Source organism: Microcaecilia unicolor, chromosome 6, assembly GCF_901765095.1.
Source record: "Microcaecilia unicolor chromosome 6, aMicUni1.1, whole genome shotgun sequence".
Classification (NCBI taxonomy): domain Eukaryota; kingdom Metazoa; phylum Chordata; class Amphibia; order Gymnophiona; family Siphonopidae; genus Microcaecilia; species Microcaecilia unicolor.
Genome location: NC_044036.1, coordinates 33,150,341 through 33,173,409, shown reverse-complemented (window position 1 = coordinate 33,173,409; position 23,069 = coordinate 33,150,341). Strand labels below are relative to the sequence as shown.

The following is a 23,069-nucleotide window of genomic DNA, read 5'->3' as shown; positions in this document are numbered from 1 at the left end:
GTTAAAGTGTGCATTGTTTTTAAAGTTTGCTCTTTAATTTACCTAATCCTACATGGATTAGCTCCGATAAACATTCAAAAACTTGTAGATCTACCAATGCTAATGCTATGGGTGTCTCTAGCATTAGCAAGTGCTAATTTTTAGCACGCCTACAGCACAGCTTAGTAAACAGGGCCCTAAAATTGAATGTGAATAAAACAAAGACTCTGATCTTCAGCACTATTCTATCACAGACCTTATCTATACCCCTTACTATGGACAGGATTCAGATTGACATTGTCACATCCCTGAAATTTCTAGGAGTGCATTTTGATAGCCAACTGAAATTTCAGTCACATATCTCATCCATTCTACAAAAACGCTTTTTCAAATTGAAGCAGTTTCATAGTAACATAGTAGATTATGGCAGATAAAGACCTCTATGGTCCATCTAGTCTGCCTTAGTAGATAAACTCATTTCATAAAGGCATGAGGTGATCCACCATGTGTATAACCGATCTTGATTTGTTCATTCCATTTTCAGGGCATAGATCGTAGAAATCTGCCTGGCACTGTTCTTGTTCAAAGACTTCTGAAGATGTAATTGAAGCCCTTAAAAAACTCCAGTCCAGCCCATCCATATCTATCCAGGCCACAATCAGGGCATAGACCATAGAAGTCTACCTAGTGCTGACTACGCTTCCTAATTACCACTGTTGCCACCTAGTTTCTGCTAAGCTTCTTTGGATCGATTCCTTCTAGTCAGGATTCCTGCGTGTTGTCATCTCCATCACCTGGTGCGGGACAGCATTCCAAGTATCTACCACCCTCTCAGAATTCCAGACATTTGGATTACTGTAACTCACTCTTCATGTGCCTCTGAGTGAAAGATATCAAATGATTATAACTTATGCAAAATACCACTGTGAAATTAGTTACAATGTAGCATGATATGTTTAATTGTCAGAGTTATTGATTTTGCTGGATCAGATACAAATGTATATATATAAAATATACAGCTGCAAAGGCTTATTGGAACAGTATCAGATAAATTGCTCTGACCATCACCCTCCCTTAACAAAGGCTAGCCGGGTGGATACTTACAGTCAATCAACACAAAAATCTGAAGATGGACAGGAATCACAGAGACTGGAGTTAACAAAAGACAGTGAAACTCCACCTATTCTCAGACAATGACTCAGAGACTGAAAGCCCATCTACCTATCTAATCTAACAAAAGAAAGCCAAATCCTGTCACTACCAGCAGATGGCCAGACAGAAACTCTTATGATGTCATTAAAACATATGACCAGCTACCATGCTCCATCTCAAAACTAGATGAAACTAGTTTTCAGCTAACCCTGAGTTTTCATTGGATTGAGTGCATCCCACCTGACTTCAGCCTATGGTCCAACAAGAAATTTTAAAAAGCCTGGAACATTTTCAGTTCACTCTCTCCTGTCTCTTCTCTCTGGCCCTGCTCTTTTTGTCCTCTCTGTCGCTTCCTTACCAAAGATGTAAAAAGGCCGGAAGCAGTTCAAAGAAAAGCGCCAAAAATGGTATGAAGTTTGCGCAGCAAGACAAACGAGGAGAGACTTGATGACTTGAACATGTATACCCTGGAGGAAAGGAGAACCAGGGGTGATATGATGCAGACGTTCAAATATTTAAAAGGTATTAATCCGCAAACAAATTGAGCCTTGCTGGACTTCACACACATCCAAGATAAGACTCTCTCCAGGCTCCAGCAACAACTTGCAAAAAAAAAGACTTCTTTTCCAGCAAGGACCTCCTTCATCACTCCAACCAACAGCCCCCATCAAAGTGAGTTACCATTAATCCAGCCTAATTTATAATTTAGACTTTTCTAATCTTGTAGCACATTTCCCTTGTGAAAGAGCTCTAAAAACTGCTTCTCTTTTAACATTATTACATTACCTGTATTGTAAATAAACATTTTAAAGTTAAATATATGGTCTTTATGTTCTGAACACATGTCCTTAAACCTGACAGTGCAGGTTAATGTAATTCAACAAATATATTATTTAATTCCCCTTTTCTTACAACTTATTATTTCTTACTTTTTACATTATATTTAATTGGTGGAGAATATTATTATTATTTACAACAAGACCCACTCGCCAGAATCATATTGCACTGTAACTACAACAAGATCATTGTTTGCAAATATCTGTATGAATCCCCTTCAAAATCCTGACACTCATTCATAAAATATGCTCTTCAAGAATAGTTTTGTTCCTGCTTCGATTACTCATACCTTATGTACTCTCACACTCACTCAGATTTCCCAACAGGCTCTACAGTTCATTCTTCCCCCCCAAATCAGTGTCATTAATATACACTCCTCTATGTACTCAGTCATTGACCCATCCTTGTGGAATAATCTCCCACCAAGCCTTTGAACTGAATTGTCCTTTTCCCAAATTAAAGCAGTATTAAAGACCTAAGACCCAAATTAGACCACGGGTGATAGCGCGGTCCCTGCTGAACCTAGATATTCAGTGTCGGGCCGTTGAATTTGACCGGCATTGAATAATCGGTTTAACTTTGGCCGGTTTCACCTTAACTGGTCAAGCCGATTTTCAGCACTGGCCAGTTAAGTTGGAGATGGCCAAAGTTATTCCACGTATTGTGGCAGCCAAATATAGCTGCCAAACTTAGTCAGCTCCTTGATGAAAATCGCAAGATAGACGGTTATAGATGATATAACGGGCTATCTTTAAGCTGCTAATCAGTGATATTCAGCGCCGGACAGCCAGCTATCTGGCACTCAATATTGCCGGATAGCCAGTTAGGTGCCATTTTGATGGTCACTTCTCTTTAAATATTGGATGGTTATTATATTTCTCTCAATGTTTCAATAACTGACAGCTCTGCTTTCTCTGTGCTTGATTCTAGCTGTGAGGGTGGTGGTCACTGCAACCTCACAGTAGTCAAGACTTCTCTCCTATTAATATTGTATGTTCCACTCTCTGCTTTTCTACCTTTTTTACGTATGTAAATTGGCTTTAGATGGTTGATATACCAATGGGTGGTAGATCAAATGTATAATAAACATGCAGAAATAAGAACTTATTAAATTGTTTCTGAATCACAGTGCACACTTTTATGTACTGCAAGGGCCATTACCTATCTGTAGCCTAGTTTAACAGTACTACCGCTAGGGGTTCAAACTGCCATATACAAGCAAAAGGCGAGACTACTACTAGAGGTTGCTGACCATTTTGAACTCAGTGCTTGCAGGGCTAGGTGTGACTAGAGGCCCCTCCTACCCCAGAGCTCCCTAGACCACCAGGGATTGAAAGAGGTAGGCCTAGGGGGTCTGCAGAAGGGTTGGGATTGTCAGGAAGGCTCTACGGGGAGGGAGACCTCAATGGAAGAGTTTGTTTTGAAGGGCTCTACAGTGGGATGTTTAGGGTAGCCTTTTGTGAGGGTCTATTCAGGAGGTCTGGTGGACGGGGGGTGTCTTTGGTGGAGGGGGGACACGATTCAGCTGCAGCCCCTTTAAGAATGCTTCCTGGGAGCGTTGGGTTGCAGGTTAGTGGCACAATGTTCCCAAGGAGGATGAGTAACACAACTTGCAAGGTTGATCGCAAGTTGCGTTATGGTGTGGTAATAGGCCAACTTTCATTGTACCTTAGTATGACCCCCGCTAAAGATAAAAAAAAGCACAAGTAGTATGCCAAGAATGTGTAATAGATTATAACATGATAGGAGATTGCTGTCCCATTCTATGTACAGTACCTTCTCTGTATGTTTTGTTATGTTCTGAAGACTTCCTACAGACTTTTCACTGCTCACACCATACTGCACACCGACAGGAATGTCACTAAATGATATTCCTAACGTTAACCCTATAGAGAAAGATTTGTCCTTCTTAATAGCATTAAGCAAATCTCTTGCATCTTCGTAATACTCAGATGAGAATCCAGAGTCAGCATGAGCCTGAAATAAAATAGGAGAGATCATTTTAATATCATTTGTTTTACTTTTTTCCCCCTGAATTCATTTTATTTTCTTTACAAGACTAAATTGCTTCATGGACACTTCAACACCTTAATAAATTATTAAAGGGACAGGAATAATGACATTGTAGATTTACTCATCTTTTCATACCAACCTAATCACATTGTGCAAAATTAGTTCCTTAAGACAGAGCTTTGAGAAAATTCTGACAATTTCCCTTAAATATTTGCTCTGTAGAATTGTCTAGGGTTCACCAAAATGTATTAAATTTGCATTGCTATTTGGAAAAAACTTACTTAGCGATTTGCTAACGTGGAGTGGCATAATCGAATGGGGTCGGTCATCTATAAGGGTGTCCATCTCTAATGACGGCCCCGTCAAGTGGCGTACCCAACTGTATTATCGAAACAAGATGGCTGGCCATCTTTCATTTCGATAATACGGTCGGGGCCGGCCAAATCTCAACATTTGGGCCGCCCTTAGAGATCACCGGCATTAGAGATGGCCACCATTGGTTTTCGCCGATAATGGAAACTAATGGCGGCCATCTCAAACCCGGCCAAATCCAAGCCATTTGGTCATGGGAGGAGCCAGCATTTGTAGTGCACTGGTCCCCCTCACATGCCAGAACACCAACTGGGCACCCTAGGGGGCACTGCAGTGGACTTCACAAATTGATCCCAGGTGCATAGCTCCCTTAACTTGAGTGCTGAGCCCCCCAAAACCCACTACCCCAACTGTACAACACTACCATAGCCCTTAAAGGGTAATGGGGGGCACCTACATGTGGGTACAGTGGGTTTCGGGTGGATTTTGGAGGGTTCCCATTTACCACCACAAGTGTAACAGGTAGGGGGGATGGGCCTGGGTCCGCCTGCCTGAAGTGCATTGCAGTACCCACTAAAAACTGCTCCAGGGACCTGCATACTGCTGTGATGGAGCTGGGTATGACATTTGAGGCTGGCATACAGGCTGGAAAAAAAGTTTTTAAAGTTGTTTTTTTTTGGATGGGAGGGGGGTTAGTGACCACTGGGGGAGTCAGGGGTGGTCATCCCCGATTCCCTCCAGTGGTCATCTGGTCATTTAGGGCAGTTTTTTGGGACTTGTTCGTGAAAAAAAGGTCCAAAAAAGTGACCCAAATTCGCAGTAAAAACGCCTTTCTTTTTTTCGATTATCGGCCGAGGACGGCCATCTCTCCTCGGCTGATAAACACGCCCCAGTCCCGCCTTCACCACGCCTCCCACACGCCCCCGTCAACTTTGGCCATTTCCGCGACAAATTGCAGTTGAAGACACCCAAAATCGGCTTTCGATTATACAGATTTGGGCGCCCACGAGAGAAAGACGCCCATCTCCCGATTTGGGTCGAAATATGGGCGTCTTTCTCTTTCAAAAATAAGGCAGACAGTGTCCCTACCAGTGTTCCCTCTAAACTTAGCAGGACCAATAAAAGCTAAGTGGTGTTTTACATAGTTAAATGTGTTGTTTAAATGGAGCACGGATTGGCATGTATAAAAATCAATAATATGTGCAATGATTAGCAGCCTCTGGACAATATAAGACCACATCGGTCTGTGCTGGTCCTTAAGAAAATTCTCTAAGCATATATACAAAAATATATATGTGAATTGTTTGGTTTATATGTATGTGTTATTTTTGCAACAGATAAGTACATAAGTACATAAGTATTGCCATACTTGGAAAGACCAAAGGTCTATCGAGCCCAGCATCCTGTTTCCAACAGTGGCCGATCCAGGTCCACAAGTACCTGGCAAGATCCCCAAAAAAGTACAAAACATTCTATACTGCTTATCCCAGAAATAGTGGATTTTCCCCAAGTCCATTTAATAATGGTCTCTGGACTTTTCCTTTCGCAAGCTGATCCACATACAGGTGATTTCCATTACCCCATAATCTTCGATTCCTTTCCCATTGTTTTGTGATCAAAAAGTGTACAGACAGTTCAATTTTATGCAAGTAGAATACTGATAACCAACTGTATCCCAATGCCTGTGCCACTTTGAATAGGACTTTATCTTACCAATGTTGACAGGAGTTCTCCTGTATGAGAAGCTATAGACTTGAGAAAGAACTAGTAATCAAAGCTCTATATTGCCCTTTAGCATAATGATGGAAGCAAAAAATAACAACCCACTATCCCATGCCTTGGTTTTGACCAGAGAACATCAATCAGGTTGAGGGGTCCTTTTACTAAGATGCGCTGAAAAATAGGACTGGGGTGGGGGGGTAAAAAATGGACCTGTGTCAAAATAAAAATTGGCGTACGTCCATTTTGGGCCTGAGACCTTACCGCCACCCATTGACTTAGCAGTAAGATCCTTCGTGTTAACTGGGCGGTAATCGTCAGCGGACATACACTGCCGATTACCAACCGGTTAGCGCCACGCAGTAGAAAATGAAAAATATTTTCTGCCGTGCGTGTCAGAATGCTCATAAAAAATGGAATTACCGCCCTGGGCTCACGGTAGCCGGATGGTAGTTCCAAATTGACACGCGTTGGATGAACATAGGCATCTATGCGCATTAGTAAAAGGGCCCGTGAGTGTCCTACGAGAACTAGCACACTTACCTGGAACTGATACAAATGAAAATTGTAAGGCTTTCGAAAATATTTCTCATCATCCCCGTAGTATAAGCGTTCACAGGTAGGATCATATTTCAAATCTCTCCATTCTCCATTGTACACATACTCACATTGGCCACCATAATATGTAGGATCATACACATACTGCATTTCATCTTGTGTAAGTATGTTAAATCTTTAAGGAAAAGATAATAGCCAGAATTCTTGATTTAGTATTGTTTTGCAAATAATATATAGCTTTCAACATCCTTTTCTCCTATTTCTACAGTTACCAGACTTCCAGGTCAATAATAAAGATTGTTAGTTACTATAATAGCATATTAAAAAAGTAAATGACAGCAAATAAACACCAATTGGCCCATGCACCCTGCCCAGCTATTTTGCTCCTAATTTAGAAACACAAGAACATAACAATAGCCATACTGGGTCAGACCAATGGTCCATGTAGCCCAGTGTACTGCTTCCAACAGTGGCTCTAGGTCACAAGTACCTATCAGAAATACAATTAGTAGCAACATGCCATACTACCATTCCCTGGGCAAACAGTGACTTCCCCATGTCCATCTTAATAACAGACTATGGAACTTTCATCCAGGAACTTGTCCAAACCTTTTTTAAACCCAGATAAGCTACTATTATTACCACAGCCTCAGAAAATAAGTTCCAGAACGTAACTATTCTTTGAGTGAACAACTATTTCCTCCTATTTGTTTTACAAGTATTTCCACATAATTTCATTGATGGGCTCATTTTCAAAAGAGGACATCCATCTTTCGACATAAATCGGAAGATGGATGTCCTTCTCCCAGAGACGTCGAAATTGATATAATCGAAACCTGATTCTGGCCGTCTCCAACTGCAGCCCGTCACAAGGATGTCCAAATTTCAAGGGGACGTGTCGGAAGTGTAGCAAAGGCAGGACTTGGGCGTGCCTAACACTTGGATGTCTTTGACCCATAATTGAAAAAAAACAAGGACGTCCCTGATGAACACTTTCAGCGTATTGTCTACGACGATACCTAGATCTTTTTCTTAGGTGCTGATTCCTCAGGTGGATCTTAGCATCAGGTAACTATGATTTGGATTATTCTTCCCAATGTACATCACTTTGCATTTGTGCACATTAAATCTCATCTGCCATTTGGATACCCAGTCTTCCAACTTCCTAAGATCGTCCAATTTTTCCCAATCTGCATGTGTTCTAACAAATCCGAATAGTTGTATGTTGTCTGCAAATTTAATCACCTCACTCATCATTCTCATTTCTAGATCATTAATAAATATGTTAAATAGCACCAGGTCCAAGTACAAATCCTTGGGGCACTCCACTATTTACCCTCCTCCACTGAGAGAATTGGCCATTTAACCCTACCCTCCATTTTCTATCCATCAACCGATTCCTAATCCACAACAGAACATTGTGACCTATCTAATAGGTTTTTAATTTTCTCAGGAGTCTCTTATGAGGGACTTTGTCACACACTTTCTGAAAATCTAGATTCACTACGTCAACCAGCTCATCTTCTTTATCCACATGTTTATTCACGCCTTCAAAAAAAGAAAGCAAATTGATGAAAAGACTTTCCTCAGCTGAACCCATGCTGACTTTGTCCCATTAAACTATGTTTGTCTATATGTTCCGTAATTGTATTCTTTATAATAGTTTCCACTCTTTTGCCCAGCACTGACGTCAGACTTACCGGTCTGTAATTTCCTGGATCACCCTGGATCCCTTTTTAAAAATTGGTGTTACATTGGCCACCCTCCAATCTTCAGGAACTATGGATGATTTTAATGACAGGTTACAGATCACTAACAGCAGATCTGCGATTTCATCAAAGCTTGGCATGTACTTTTCTGCTAATTGATATTATATAAGAGGTCATCAGTGGCGTTCCTAGGGGGGCTGACACCCGGGGCGGATCGCCAATGCGCCCCGCCCCCCGGAGGGGGGGTGCCGCGCACGCCTGTCCTTCGTTCGTTCCATGCTCCCTCTGCCCTGGAACAGGAAGTAACCTGTTCCAGGGCAGAGGGAACATGGAATGAACGAAGGACAGGCGTGCGCAGAACCCCCCCCCAGCAGCGTTCACCCATGGCGGACCGCACCCACCGCCCCCTCTAGGAATGCCACTGGAGGTCATTTATATGCATAAGAGACTGGAATACACTATTCATGCTCCTTCTTTCTGAAACTAGGCAGCTCTTATAGAATTACTCCAATAGGGTGCACTGCTCTCAAAAGTCACATCTTATTTATGGCACTGCCCCCAAAAGAAAAAGATTTTTGAAAAAAATAATGAAAACTCATAAAAATTCCTGTAAATGACGCAGTGGCCATTTTGATTGAGGGGAACAGAGTGAAGATTAGGCATGAGACAACTAAAGGTAACAAGATTATGAGAGAATTATTGACTATTGAAATTGAATAAGTAATAATATAGTAACATAGTAAATGATGGCAGTTAAAGACCTGAATGGTCCATCCAGTCTGCCCAACAGTCACTTTATCATGAGTCTTTCATTGGTGTTTCTGGGACATCGACCATAGAAGTCCGTGCAGGACCCAGACTGTAAATGTCTGTCTGAAACTGCCCTCAGTTCCAGTTACTGAGGTTGTCGTTGAAGCCCTTTCCAGCCTATCCTAAACTTCTTATTTTTGTTTTACACCATCTATTTTCTAAATAGAGTTCCTCTGTGTTCATCCCATGCTTTTTTGAAATCCGCCACTGTCTTTGTCTCTACCATCTCCCTCAAAAGGGCATTCTAGGCATTGACCACCCTCTCTGTGAAAAAGAATTTCCTGACATTACTCCTATGTCTACCTCCCCAATAAATTATCTCTCTATATTTGTGATTCAGAAGGGAAAGCCTTGAAACAGCATCAGGCAAGTCACGTGTCGGCACCAAATCTCCTTGAGTAAATGAAAGAAATCATTAAGGTAAGTACTTGAGTATTTGAATAATACTCAAGAAATAAGTAAAAAGTCATAAAATAGCAACAAAAAAAAAAATCAAAAGTGCATTGGACTATGACGATATAAGGTCGTACAATCTACTTCCTATATGAGTGGGAAAATGTGGGATACAAATGAACCATAAATAAATAAATATATATATGATGGAAATTAACTTCTGAAGGTCCATTTTTTACTCGTTCCAAAAGTACAAAAACTAGAGCACACTCAAGGAAGTTACATGAAATACTTTTCAGTAAAAAGGAGGAAATATGTTTTCACTCCACGAATAGTTAAGCTCTGGAACTCTTTGCCAGAGGATGTAGTAACAGCGGTTTGTGTATCTGGGTTTAAAAAAGGTTTGGACATTTCCTGGACGTAAAGTCCAACATCTGCTATTGAGACAGACATGGGGAAGCAACTGCTTACCCTGGGATTGGTAGCATGGAATGTTGCCACGATTTGGGTTTCTGCCAGGTACTTGTGACCTGGCTTGTCCACTGTTGGAAACAGGATACTGGACTAGATGAACCATTGGTCTGACCCAGTATGACTACTCTTATGTTCTTCTGCCTCAGCGCTATTCTGTAAATAGACATATATCTTATATAGCTCATGTTGGATAGGTGGAGCCTAGGTGGAGCACGGGCAGTGCTCTGGGTTACATGAATATCTTATTGAATATTAGGAGGGGCAGTTATCAATGAGGGCTACCATTAAGACATGCTATTTTACTGTTAACCCCAGGTTATTAGTAAATAGGTCTCATAATATAAAAGGGGACCTGTGCTAAAATAACATGAGTTAGTGGTAAAATAACACATCTTAATGGTAGCCCACATTGATAACTTCCCACCTTAGTGTGACAAGTTTCAGCCTCCAGTAACCAAAGCTAATATTGTGATGTCATAATGTCTCAGTCCACCAATGCCTAAGAGACAACCACATCAGTGATGTCACAATGGCTTGATTGTTCTACACTTGGCTCACTTTTATTACATATAGCAGTTTATTTTGATTTCTAGAGACTTTTTTTTAATTAAGGGAGGAAGTAATCAATGTGGGCTTGCGTTAAAATTAGTCATTTTACTATTAACTCCAGTTATTAGTAATTAGGTCTAATTGTATAAAATGGGACCTACACTGACTTAATACCTTTTGAAGTGTTGGCTTGTGACTATCAACTGCCACCATGTGACCATTTTCTTTATTTGCAGCTCACCCATTTCTTAACTCTGAAATCTATTAATCCTGTTGTTAAGCAAGAAAACAGGTTCCTGGAAGATTTATGGGAAGATTTTCATAATACTCATAAATTAACTTCAATGCTGCAGCTTTATCTTAGGGAACAATTTGCCCCTTGATCTGTCTCACAGAGATAAATGGGAAGCTGAGCTAGGTACTTGATATGAGAAGCATAATTGGAAGGCAATGGAAGTGGCATTGCCTTCTTGTCTAGAGCTGTTAACTTTCAAGAGAATAGGGTTAAATGAATGCTTCACTGCTATCTTACTCCTGCCAGACTCTGTAACATTTTTCCTGCCGCTTCAGCACTTTGTTGGAGAAAATGTGGTGAGAGAGGACTACGGGACACATTTGGTAGACCTGTCTCAAGCAGGGGCGTAGCTAGCTTGGACCATGGGGGCATGGGCCCCCACAGATCTTTAGCCCTGACCCCCCCTCTACTTTCAACCCCCCCCCTGCTGCTGACCCTCCCCCATCACTTTCGACCCCCCCCTTCCTGCCACCACCGCCGACCCTCCTTTGCCGCCGCTGCCGCCAGGTACCTTTGCTGGTGGGGGTCCCCAACCCCCACCAGCCAAAGTCCTCTTCAGCGCCGGTCTCCAGCATGTTCGCTGATCTGTTTCTGTGAGTCACAGACTCACAGAAACAGATCAGCAACATGCCGGAGACCGGCGCTGAATGGGGTTGGGGTCCTTCGCCAGCAAAGGTACCTGGCAGCAGTGGTGGCAGGGGAGGGGCAGCGGCAGCGGCGGAGTTGGTCAAAAGTGGCGGGGGGGTTGAAAGTGGCAGGGGAGGGGTCGTTGGCACAGGGGGCTAAAATGTGCCCTCTCACCTCGGGCTCTGGACCTCCCTCCCACCAAGTTCTGGCTGCGCCCCTGGTCTCAAGGTGCATTCTTATTGGAAGATTGTGCAGTATAAGCTGCGATCTTGGTTGGTTATCGAAATACCATGGGACTAGGGGATGTGCTTGCTTAATAGACCAGTTCCGGGAGCATGCTTGAGACAACAATGTTTTATCCAATATTGTCTTAACGCAGTATGACTCACTCTGCCTGCTGCCTGGAAATCGGAGACACCTTTTCCAGAGACGGGAAGGCGGTAGTAGAACTAGAGGACATGAATTGAGGTGATAGGGGGCAGACTCAGGAATAACGTCAGGAAGTATTTTTTTCAGGGAGAAGGTGGTAGGTACCTGGAATGCCTTCCCGCAGGAGGTGGTGGAGATGAAAATGGTAACTGAATTCAAAAATGCGTGGGATAAACAGAGATTGGGTGGCTACAAAAGTAATTGGGAAGAAAAGCCAGTGCTGGGCAGACTTCTACGGTCTGTGCCCTGATCATGGCTGAATAGATTTGGAAGGACTGGAGTCAGGGGCTTCGACGTTAACTTCAGAAATTTTACAACAAGGACTGTGCTTGGCAGCCTTCTTCGGTCTATGCCCTGAAAATGGTAAGGACAAATCAAGATCAGGTATAGATATAAAGTATTTTATAAGAAAAAAACAGTATGAGCTGTTAATCCTAATCAGGTAATCTAAATCAACAAAAAGTTGAAAAACAGCCAAACACAATCCAAAGGGTTGTGTAGAATGATCGTAAACAAATGAAATGGAAAGAATGGGAAATACCCTCAGAAACCAAGGCTCCCGCCAAGGTCTGATCAACAAGACACTTTTATCTACAAGAGATTTTGTGTCTGTGACCTAATCTCTTTCATAGGGTAAACTTTCCCTACACTTTTCATTCACAACTGCCCATATTGGAGCACAGATTTCAAGAATAACCCTCGTCGGTTTCAAGAGAAGTTTAGCTATGATACAACTGAATGGTTCCTGACGAAGCCCTGTAGTGGGTGAAACGTATCGGGCCCCGTTGAAAATCAGCAGTTGAGATGTGGGGTTGTCAAGCCAGCATTTACTAAGCTAAATTTATATATGCTATGCTGTAGCTTGGAAAATTTTCTTGTTAGTTATTCTTGAAATCTGTGCTCCAATATGGGCAGTTGTGAATGAAAAGTGTGGGGAAAGTTACCCTATGAAAGAGATTAGGTCACAAACACAAAATCTCTTGTAGATAAAAGTGTCTTGTTGATCAGACCTCGACAGGAGCCTTGGTTTCTGAGGGTATTTCCCATTCTTTCCATACATATAAGTATCACATACCATACGTAATGAGTTTATCTTTTGGGCAGACTGGATAGACCGCACAGGTCTTTATCTGCCATCACCTACTATGTTACTATCATTCCATCTGCCTATAAATGAATTACAAAACTTTGGTTTATAGCTGATATGGAAAAGATCATAGCACGGCATAACAAGACCCTGGCTCAATGGGAGCACATATGGAATCCTTTTTTACAAATTGCTCATAGAATTTGTTTATGGGCATTCATTGCCCATTTGTTTTTTTTTGCATAAAAACTTAGAGGTTCCGGTTTGGTCCTTTATGTTTGAGAAGCAATTTGATTTACATGGTGTATATTTTTCTTCTTATGTTTGATGTATGTTGCCTTTTTTTTGTAATGTTGACCTCTAAAATTAAAAAAAATAAATAAATAAAATGGGACCTGTGCAAAAATAGTAGTAAAATAATCCTTCTTAACGATAGTCCACACTGATAATTATGTCCCTAAAAGTTACTTGTAGATCTACAGAATATAGGTACACACTTTTACACCTGCTCTATGGCTGGCTTACCTGCTTACATCTAAGCGTATACACACAACTACATCTGTTACACTAGTCCTATATAATAATTTGCACCTCCAACATTCCATGTTTGGCTACCTGGGTTTGTAACATCTTCTGACGTCAGCCAGCCTCCAGCGTTCCATTCCCCCTCACTGTCCCACCCTCGCGTCAAAACGTAATGATGTCAGAGGGCAGAACAGTGAGAGGGAAGGGAACGCTGGAGGGGAGCTGACGTCAGGAGGGATGTTACGAATGGAACAGAAGCCAGTGCCAGCCAGCCAGAGAACGTTCAGATACAAATCGAGGGGAAGAGAGAATCGCGGGACATCGAGGGGAGGGAGGGATATAGGGTAGGGGAGGGGAAGGCAGAGGAGAATTGATGGACATGGATGGTATGGGAGGACAGTAGAGGAGAGAATCGCGGGACATGGATGGGAGGGCAGGGAAGAGGAGAATCGCTCGACATGGAGGGGAGGGAAGAATTGATGGTCATGGAGGGGAGGGCAGGGGAGAGATAGAAAAAAAGCTTATATGACAGCCTTCCTAGGGCCCGTTTCATTGTTGAGGAAATGGGCATGGTTCCACTAGTATTCTATAAAAGAAAGTAGGCACCTTAGTTTTAACGTTTCACAATTAACAAACTCTCCTCCTTAATATGATTTTGCATTATTGATATGGCTGCCAAAAGGCAATTTGTGCAAAGTAACTGCTCACCCTCTGACTGCTACCTCAGATCCAGGTATGGGGAAGAGAGTTTTGCAGAATGTCTCACGATCATTTGCAGCATCACAGTCTCTCTCATCAGATGCATCTCTACAGTCTGGTTCTCCATTGCATCGTAAGTGAGGTTTGATACATCGCCCTGGAAAACACCTCACCCTTTTATACCAATTTTCAAAATCTGCATATTTTCCCAATACATTTCTTCAAATGTATAAAATCTTTATGCCGTTTTCACCTCTGCTTTTCTCTTTAACCGCTGAAGAATGCTCCAGTGTACAGTTTACCAATGCCAGTCCTTGAAATCCACAACCTGGTTTTCAGGTTAGCCAAAACATAGTTTTTGAACTGAATTGCAACAGATGAAAATAACAGGAACTGTGTGGATATCCTGAAAACTTGTTTGGGGGCCTTGAGGACTAGATTTAGAAACCTTTGAACTAGACCATGCTTGATGGCGGACTCATAGGGGCCCTTTTACTAAGCTGCGTAAGCGTCTACGAATGCCTAACACGCGCCAAAATGGAGTAACCACCCAGCTACCTCATGGCTCTTGTGGTAATTTCATTTTTGGCACACGTCAGATACACACAGCCGAAAAATTATTTTCGGACGTGCGTATCGGACGCGTGCCAAGTTGCATTTGACGCTAGGTCAATGGCTGGCGGTAAGGTCGCAGACCCAAAATAGACCTTACTGTCACCTATTTATTTAAAACTCTGCTGCCCGTCTCGTCTTCCGCCAGGGTCGCTTTACTCATACTACCCCTCTCCTCAAGACCCTTCACTGGCTCCCTATCCGTTTTCGCATCCTGTTCAAACTTCTTCTACTAACCTATAAATGTACTCACTCTGCTGCTCCCCAGTATCTCTCCACACTCGTCCATCCCTACACCCCTTCCCGTGCACTCCGCTCCATAGATAAATCCTTCTTATCTGTTCCCTTCTCCACTACTGCCAACTCCAGACTTCGCGCCTTCTGTCTCGCTGCACCCTACGCCTGGAATAAACTTCCTGAGCCCCTACGTCTTGCCCCATCCTTGGCCACCTTTAAATCTAGACTGAAAGCCCACCTCTTTAACATTGCTTTTGACTCGTAACCACTCGCCTCCACCTACCCTCCTCTCTTCCTTCCCGTTCACATTAATTGATTTGATTTGCTTACTTTATTTATTTTTTGTCTATTAGATTGTAAGCTCTTTGAGCAGGGACTGTCTTTCTTCTATGTTTGTGCAGCGCTGCGTACGCCTTGTAGCGCTATAGAAATGCTAAATAGTAGTAGTAGTAGTATTTATTTTCTGCATTTGTATCCCACATTTTCCCACCTCTTTGCAGGCTCAATGTGGCTTACAATATACCGTAATGGCGATCGCCATTTCCGGAATGAGAAGTACAGAAGATTATTGCAATTAAAGTACAGAAAATGTAAAATAAATTAGAAGAAAATAGATATATAATTAATTTCAGGTATTTGAGATCAAGGGTAATGAATAACATTCAATAATGACAAAATGCTTAAAGTAACCAAATAAAAATAGCTCAATGTTAACTTATTCCGGTACGGATTTGATGTCAGGCCTTTATGGAGGATCCTTTTGATAAGTTTCTTTGAACAGGTTCGTCTTTAGTAATTTCCGGAAGGCTACTATATCGTGCGTTGTTTTTATGGCATTCGGTAGTGCGTTCCAAAGTTGCGTGCAGATGTAGGAGAAGCTAGACGCATATATCGAATTATATTTAAGTCCTTTACAATTGGGGTAATGGAGGTTCAATTTACTTGGCGGTAAGGGCTCACGCACTACTCATGTGGTAATCAGGCAGCGTGCAGCAATGTGGCTATGCTGAAAATGCCCCCACGGTAGAACATCCCCATGCCCGTGCCGAGAATGCCCCCCACGGTAGAAAATCAAAATTATTTTCTACTACGGGAAACTGCGTGTGCCAACTTCGGGACTACCGCTGGGTGCCCATGCTACCCTGGCGGTAGGGTTGATTTGGCGCATGATACCCACACAGTAGCCCTACCCCAGCTTAGTAAAAGGGCTTCTAAGAGAACTTAAAATCTACGTGGTTCCCAAGATTATGAAGAGTGAAGTGACTTGCCCAAGTCATATGGAGCATCACTGGGATTTAACCATAGAAGCCAGTTCTGTGGGTATCAGTGGATGCTGAATCTGCCTTCCCCCCCCCCCCCACCCCAATGTTGAGCAAACAGTACTACAGGAGATGGGTGGACATACAGCTTTATGTCTAAAGGGACAGACTGACCAGTCCGGGTTTTACCTGCCCCTCTCCCTCACCCCTCGCTGCAAGCAAATGCAATCTTGGGTTTCTTACATTTCAGTACATTCAAGCAGGGTGAAACCTGGAGTAGCTCTGTCTGTGCCTTTTGATAGATCCACGTCATCAATTTGTGCCAGAGACACCGCTCGCATGACAAATCCCTCCTCTCAGTACCCTTCTCCACCACTGCCAACTCCAGGCTCCGCCCATTTTGCCTTGCCTCGCCCTATGCCTGGAACAATCTTCCTGAACCCCTACGCCAAGCCCCCTCCCTACCCATCTTCAAATCCTTGCTTAAAGCTCACCTCTTCAATGCTGCTTTCGGAACCTAACCTTTCGAACATATAGGCTGCCCCAATCTGTCTGACCTATCAGATTGACTGTACATTTGTCTTTTAGATTGTAAGCTCCTTGAGCAGGGACTGTCCTTCCATGTTAAATTGTACAGCGCTGCGTAACCCTAGTAGCGCTTTAGAAATGTTAAGTAGTAATAGTAGTAGATATGCAGCTCATCGGCATTTACCATGTGGCACACCCAGCTATCTATATCCGAAATTCTTGTTTGTTCAACCTAGGACTGAGCGTTTTTGTTTTGTTGGTGCCAGAAATGTTGCTCACCCGTTTCTTCACACTGGAAGTCTTCTCCGCATTGGTTTTGTGGCACACATCTCTCTGTTGTCTTGCAAGATGCTTCATCCCAGAGATAACCGGCACATATCCTCCCCTCAAACTTGGCTGGCTGCTGTAATCTCCGATGTCTGTACTAAATTACAAAAAAAAAAAAAACACACACACACAAAAGGAGATGCCATCAAAGGTGTAAGTCTGAAAAATATTAGGCAGAAATCAACAATTTAACCAATCTATTTTGCCCCCCAAAAATCACAGCTCGCTGGTGTTCCTTCTTTTATTATAACTGCCGAGATTACAGGAGACTCAGGTCTTGCCCACAAACTCATTTTTACACAGTGTTTTTAAATCGATCATAACGAAAAGCAAACTCTCTTCATAGCAAACAACCTGCACGTAGTAAATGGAAACTGCTTTGAGTGTATCACAGAAAGGCGATGTAGCAAAGCTCACTAGGAGGAGTTGGCCTAGTGGTTAGGGTGGTGGACATTGGTCCTGAGGAACTGAGTTCGATTCCCACGTCGGCACAGGCAGCTCCTTTGACTCTGGGCAAGTCACTTAACCCTCCATTGCCCCATGTAAGCCGCATTGAGCCTGCCATGAGTGGGAAAGCGCAGGGTACAAATGTAACAAAAATAAAATAGATACTATTGGAGATTCTACATGGAATGTTGCTGCTATTGGAGATTCTACGTGGAATGTTGCTATTCCACTAGCAACATTCCCATGTAGAAGGCTGCGCAGGCTTCTGTTTCTGTGAGTCTGACGTCCTGCACGTACGTGGCAGGACGTCAGACTCACAGAAGCAGAAGCCTGCGTGGCCACATTGGTGGAATAGCAACATTCCATGTAGAATCTCAAATAGTAGCAACAGTGGAGGAGTGGTCTAGTGGTTAGGGCGGTGGACTTTGGTCCTGAGGAACTGAGTTCGATTCCCACTTCAGGGACAGGCAGCTCCTTGTGACTCTGGGCAAAGTCACTTAACCCTCCATTGCCCCATGTAAGCTGCATTGAGCCTGCCATGAGTGGGAAAGCGCGGGGTACAAATGTAACAAAAAAAAAAAATCATTAACCTTTACCCTTTATTGCATCATAAAGAATAGGGGTATGCAGCCAGAATTTTTTCATTTCTTGTGTTGTTTCTGGGAATGCTCATTTTGATTGGGTCTTTTTTTCCTTTATGCAGCCCACAGGAGTAATGTCATTAAGTGTACGCACTCTTTTGGAAAGAGTTGACCAGTGGCATAGCCTTCTCTCTGTGCCCCTCCCCCCCAGCACCCCTCCCCCTAACGCAACATATTAAATTTATTTATTTATTAGGATTTATTTACCGCCTTTTTGAAGGAATTCACTCAAGGTGGTGTACAGTAAGAATAGATCAAACATGAGCAATAGGCAATTACAACTGTAAAAATATTCAACTAACAGTACAAAGTATGGCATTGTATACTACTTGCAATGTTGACACAATATGTAATAGAACATTATAACTGGTAGTGAAGGGTAAGGCAAAGTTGTAACATATAGATGAGTAAGAAAGTAGGAAGAATTAGAAAGTAAGGTGATAAGATTTGAAGAAAGTTGCACGTGAGGTCAGAGAGATGGTTAAATATTATCTCAGCTAGGGTAGGAGTGGATAAACATGTCCCGCTGCAGTATGTGCAGCCCGAGTCATCCTTGTGTGTGTGAGTGAGACTAACAAGTTAGTTACTTCTTCCATTAAAGGCTTGGTTGAAGAGCCAAGCTTTCACCTTCTTCCGTAAACATGACTATGCTAGCAGGGATCCCAAGACTCAGCAGCTGAAGACCTCCTGGAAGGCACCAAGAACTCCCTCCATTACAACTTAGCAGTCAGCAGCAGCTTAGAGAGCCACCCAGTGCTGGCATCCAGTGCCTGCTCATGCATGAAAACCAAACATGTACCGAGCCTTGGTGTTGTACGACACACTCAAGCTGCCGTCAACTATTGGGCTGTGCTGGAGGGAGTTTAAGGCATCTTACATAGTAACATAGTAGAAAAAGACCTGCACGGTCCATCCAGTCTGCCCAACAAGATAAACTCACATGTGCTACTTTTTGTGTATACCTTACCTTGATTTGTACCTGTCCTTTTCAGGGCACAGACCGTATAAGTCTGCCCAGCACTATCCCCGCCTCCCACCACCGGTTCTGGCACAGACCGTATAAGTCTGCCCAGCACTATCCCCGCCTCCAACCACCAGTCCAGCCTCCCACCACCGGCTCTGGCACAGAGCGTATAAGTCTGCCCAGCACCATCTCCACCTCCCGCCCACCCAATCTTGGCTAAGTTCCTTAGGATCCATTCCTTCTGAACAGGATTCCTTTATGTTTATCCCACGCATGTTTGAATTCCGTTACCATTTTCGTTTCCACCACCTCCCGTGGGAGGGCATTCCAAGCATCCATACTCTCTCCGTGAAAAAATACTTCCTGACATTTTTCTTGAGTCTGCCCCCTTTCAATCTCATTTCATGTCCTCTTGTTCTACTGCCTTCGCATCTCCGGAAAAGGTTCGTTTGCAGATTAATACCTTTCCAGGAGTTCTTCAGCTGGAGTAGCTTGAGCATCCTTGCCAGCTGCCACAAGAGTGCACTGCTGCTGGGTGGGCCTGAGCTCAAAGTGGGTGGGCCCATCCGTGACTAGGTCACCGGAGCCCACTCTCTATTAAAAGAGTGTGCACTTTTCAGAAAGAATGCATGTTATTTCAGAAGTGCACACTTCCATAGCGCATAGATGCACAATGATTCACACTTGTATGCACTGCTCTTTCGGAAAACAGTGTACACTCAAAAGGGTGCACGCTCTTTCATAAGACTGTGCACTATTGATGGTGCACACACACACACAAACATCACAAATCCAAATACCAGAAGGGAGATTACTCTGTAAAAAAACAAACAAACAAAAAAAAAAACCCTTCAACAACACACAGACCTATATGAAATGTTAATGATCCTGTATATATTTTTTTATTAATTTTGTATTTACTTTTTCAAACTATAGATGGGAGAAAAGGGGATCTCAGACATCTATGGTGAGCCACAGGGTCGCCCAAATCGGCATAATCGAAAGCCGATTTTGGGCGTCCCCAACTGCTTTCTGTTGCGGGGATGACCAAAGTTCCCTGGGGTGTGCCGGAGGCGCAGCGAAGGCGGGACTTGGGAGTGTATAACACATGGGCATCCTCGACCCATAATGGAAAAAGAAGGGCGTCCCTGACGAGCATTTGGATGACTTTACCTGGTCCAGTTTTTCTTATGACCAAGCCTCAAAAAGGTGCCCGAAACTGACCATATGACCACCAGTGGGAATCGGGGATGACCTCCTCTTACTCCCTCAGTGGTCACTACCCCCTCCCACCCTCAAAAAGAACTTAAAAAATATTTTTTGCCAGCCTCAAATGTCATACTCAGGTCCATCGCAGCAGTATGCAGGTCCCTGGAGCAGTTTTAGTGGGTGCAGTGGACTTCAGGCAGGCGGACCCAGGCCCATCCCCCCCCCCCAACCTGTTACACTTGTGGTGGTAAATGTGAGCCCTTCAAAACTCACCAGAAACTCACTGTACCCACATGTAGGTGCCCCCCTTCACCCCTTAGGGCTATGTGTAGTGTTGTACAGTTGTGGGTAGTGGGTTTTATTTGGGGAGAGCGGGTTGGGGGCTCAGCACCCAAGGTAAGGGAGCCTATGCACACTGGGAGCAATTATGAAGTCCCTGCAAGTGCCCCCTAGGGTGCCTGGTTGGGTGTCCTGGCATGTGAGGGGGACCAGTGCACTATGAAATACTGGCTCCTTCCATGACCAAATGCCTTTGGATTTGGTCGTTTCTGAGATGGGCGTCCTTGGTTTCCATTATCGCCGAAAACCGGGGACGACCATCTCTAAGGACGACCATCTCTAAGGTCGACCTAAATGTTGAGATTTGAGCGTCCCCGACCGTATTATCAAAACGAAAGGTGGACGCCCATCTTGTTTCGATAATACAGGTTTCCCTGCCCCTTCGCTGGGAAGTCCAGCGAGGACATCCTCAGGAAAACTTGGGCGCCCCGTTCGATTATGCCCCTCCACGTGTAAGTATGATGCACTTTTCTTAAAGAGTGCATAATATGTGCAAAAGGATGCACTTTTCTTAAGAGTTCGCATTCTTTTCCCAGTAGTGTACACATATGCAAACCATCACGCGCATGTGAAGCATTGCACATATGGTGCTGTCATGCACTATTGGGAGATGTGTAATCTTTAAGAATAATGTAGACTATTATCAGTGAACAACATCTCATCACAAAAATCAGGCCATCCCTATCCCAAATGATGTCCATCCATTCCCCTTTAATCTGTCCCTGCCTGCAATCAGAATTTTTAGTGTGCTAACATTCACCCAATGAATATAAAATGTATTGAATTAGAACAGTGTCCTAACCATCACCATTCCCATCACTACCAGCATCATTGACGCCTCTCAATCAGACGCATAAAATGAGCTCTTACTTTTTTCTCTTGGCAAGCAAAGCAAGGAGTCCATTCTGCCCACTGACCAAGCTGGCAGTCAACCGGGGCCGATGTCCCATCTGCTGATCTACTGTCTCTCCTAAACAAAATTAACAACACCAGATTTACAAGTTAGTACAGTGATAAAATCTATTTGAGTTAAAACTGTATACCTGGCAAAAATACTAACCATGCTGAAAAATGCCTAACACCATATGCAAGTACAGCTCCCACCGCCATGCCTACCATGATTGTAGAAGGCTGAGACATGACCAGTCCACCCAAATTGTTTGGCCCTTTTACTAAGCCGCATAGGTGCCTACGCATGCCCAACATGTGTCAGTTTGGAGTTACTGCCCAGCTACCGCGTGGCCCGTGTGGTAATTTCATTTTTTTTTGCATGTCCACTACGCGTGCCATAAAATATATTCTATTTTCTGGCGCGTGATGAAAATCGGGTGGTAAGTCTGACTTGATGAGTGTAGGCGATTACCGCATGGTTAACGCAAGAGACCTTACCGCTAAATCAATGGCTGGCAGTAAGGTCTCAGACCCAAAACGGATGCGCGCCAATTTTTATTTTGCCGCACATCCATTTTCAACAAAAATTTTTTAAAATGGCATTTTTTTTTGCAGGCACGCTGAAAAAAGGATCTGCGTGCGCCAGTGGCGTAGCCAGGGGGGAGCGGCCGCTCCCCCAAACAGAGTTCTGCCGTCGCTGGCGCCTATTTTTTTCAATGTGTTGCATTGAAAATGTGCTCTGGCACCGGCGGAAGTCCGCTCTCGCTCCCCCGCGCCGTCAACCTGGCTCCGCTTCTGGCGTGCGCCCAAAACCCAGGCCTACACTACCACAGGCCATTTTTCAGCACACCTGAGTAAAAGGACCCCTGGGAGAATTTTTAGCTGTCTCCAACTTAATGGAGATTTTCAAAATCTTCTCAGATTCTCTATGGAAACTGTTGATGTTTTTCAAGAGACTCTGAGGACAAGCCAACATTTTTGTCAGGGTTTCACCAATTCACCGGAATATGCATTACATCTGAGAACCCAAAGAATCGGGCAAATCTACATTCTCTTCCTATACGTTTAACCGATTCCTGAACTGCATTGGAGCTTTAGCTGTTGAGCTCACCTTAATATAGTTCTAGCTAGCTATTGAGAGCTTCACTCCCTTTATTAGGTCAAAAAGAAATGATGCTTTGGACTTGTCAGGGATAACATACCGCCAAAAAGCTAATCAGAAATGTAGCAAGTTAGTCCAATGAAAAAGAATGATCTACAATGTGTTTGTTGACCTTTATTATTTTCCAACTTGTCTAGCACAGCAACCCCACTACCTTATTCCAGATAGGAAAAGCTTTCATTTATTTGTATTGATTTATTTCGTAAGCTTATACCATTTTCCTGAGAAAATCAAGTACGAAGAAGGTTGCAAAATAAACATCATAAAAATGCAGTGAAAAAGAGTA

At 43.3% G+C, this 23,069-nt stretch overlaps 1 protein-coding gene across 1 annotated transcript in view; it reads right to left on the bottom strand.

Annotated features, from left to right (window-relative positions):
• Window positions 1-23,069, bottom strand: part of C8A (complement C8 alpha chain) — a 53,158-nt gene that overhangs the window by 21,827 nt on the left and 8,262 nt on the right. The window contains exons 2-6 of the mRNA XM_030207017.1: window positions 21,601-21,700; window positions 17,083-17,227; window positions 14,177-14,324; window positions 6,556-6,745; window positions 3,745-3,945 (exon numbers count right to left, since the gene is read on the bottom strand). Coding sequence (XP_030062877.1) covers window positions 3,745-3,945; window positions 6,556-6,745; window positions 14,177-14,324; window positions 17,083-17,227; window positions 21,601-21,700 — 784 coding nt within the window. The remainder of the gene's footprint in view (window positions 1-3,744; window positions 3,946-6,555; window positions 6,746-14,176; window positions 14,325-17,082; window positions 17,228-21,600; window positions 21,701-23,069) is intronic.